Consider the following 1,677-nt stretch of genomic DNA (forward strand, 5'->3'; position numbering starts at 1 on the left):
ACTAGGTTTGAACTTTGCACTTAAAAAATCGCATAAAGGCGATTAACATTTACGTCATCTTTGTAAGAACCTTTTTAAGCATTCCTTCTCCTCAGTTAAACCAACAGTCTTGTGTAAAAAACCTTTTGGATTTGGCAGCGCTGCTTCAAGTCAAATGAAGACAGCAATTCCGACCGCGTCGCGCAAAGTTGTCAGAATTGCTTACTGTTTATGTTAACCGGATTTGTTTCTCGTCAAAAAGTAAGAATTATAAAATTCTAATCGAAACTTGTAACAATTACAGTATGCCATTCAAAATTGTGCAGACGATTGAAGGAGGGGAGAGTTGCTTGAGCATCGTTCCCAGTGGATGGGAAGTGGATGGAATTTTACATTGGCCGAAAAAACATAAAGTAGTAAAGTTATCACTCCTGGAGGATTCCCTACCCGCTGATAATTGGCAGCGAATCAACTGCATTAAAAAAGACAGTTGCAAACGTACGAAGAGCTGAACAAGATGGAAAATAAATCTGATACGGAGATGGACGAGGTGAGCACGACCCGGCTTCCTGACAAAAGACGACAACAGTTGACAACAAACACACGAACGATTGCAAACGTAGATCTCAATGCATACGCTGAGCAGCAGACTGCCGATTTTTCCAGTACCACAACGAACAGCAAAGATGAAATATTTGTTCTTAATAATGAAGGGGTAAGTAAAAATTTTTGTGTAACTTTCAGGTAGCATATACAGCGATTTTCATTTTGTTTCAGATGGGAACAGGTCTAAGCTTAGAGCCGATCGTGTTGTCCGAGTCTGCAGACAGCATTACACAGAATCCTGCTCAAGTCGTATACCTGCAGCCTGAAATGGTGCACGACAATACAACGGATAGTGCTGTTGCAACTGCTGTGCTGCAAAATCTTAATCTGATTTTGGCAAACCAGTCGAAGATCATGCAAGTTATGACGAAACTTATGACTGCAGTAGAATACATGTCTGTAGCTTTGAGTGAAGGTGTAGCTCACCAAGTACCATTTGTTTCTACCACTGGTTTGGAGGATACAGTAGATCCAATACGTTCTCTTGAGGAACTAAACTTGCTCGAAGAGAGCCTGAAAGATGATCGTGTTATGCAAAAATATATAAGAAATATGAGCTTTATATGCGGCACTAGTGGAAAAGCAAACGGAATGGACAGTTGTTATAAACTGGTCGATTTTTTCCTTCCATTTCTACTGCAATGTTCCTGGACCGGAATTTCGAGACCAACAGGAATGAATCAGTCCGGAGTAAACGAACCTGGCAAGGTAACTGAAACGAGTAAAATCGCTTTAAAGTTTTTCAAGAGATTTCGTGCGCTGTTTCTTAAGTAAGTTATGCTAGCTGACAGGGATTTTTCGGAAATGGATTGCGATGTGTTTTTTAAAAGAATAAATAAAAATAGTAAACAGAGAGTAAATGCTTCAATAAAAGCATCAAAGCATAGGAGCAGACCAAGAAACATAAAATATAAAGTTCAAAAAGCAGCTATTGATGGTAACACTGAAAAAAACGACACGAATAACGTTCCTTTGCCACTGGATGAATCTACCTGAGTTCGACTTGTTATTTGTTTTGTATGACGAAGAAAACATGTTATTTTAGTTGTAATTGTTTGAATGTATTTCAGTGACTGACAATAAACAGAAGTA

The 1,677-nt window shown here is 38.9% G+C and overlaps 1 protein-coding gene across 1 annotated transcript; it reads left to right on the forward strand.

The window, feature by feature from the left end:
• Positions 1-496: 496 nt before the first annotated feature.
• Positions 497-1,359, forward strand: LOC129719626 (uncharacterized). Its single transcript, XM_055671019.1, has 2 exons — positions 497-694; positions 757-1,359. The coding sequence occupies exons 1-2, from the start codon at positions 497-499 to the stop codon at positions 1,357-1,359; spliced, it is 801 nt and encodes a 266-aa protein (XP_055526994.1).
• Positions 1,360-1,677: the final 318 nt, after the last annotated feature.

Source organism: Wyeomyia smithii, chromosome 2, assembly GCF_029784165.1.
Source record: "Wyeomyia smithii strain HCP4-BCI-WySm-NY-G18 chromosome 2, ASM2978416v1, whole genome shotgun sequence".
NCBI lineage: Eukaryota > Metazoa > Arthropoda > Insecta > Diptera > Culicidae > Wyeomyia > Wyeomyia smithii.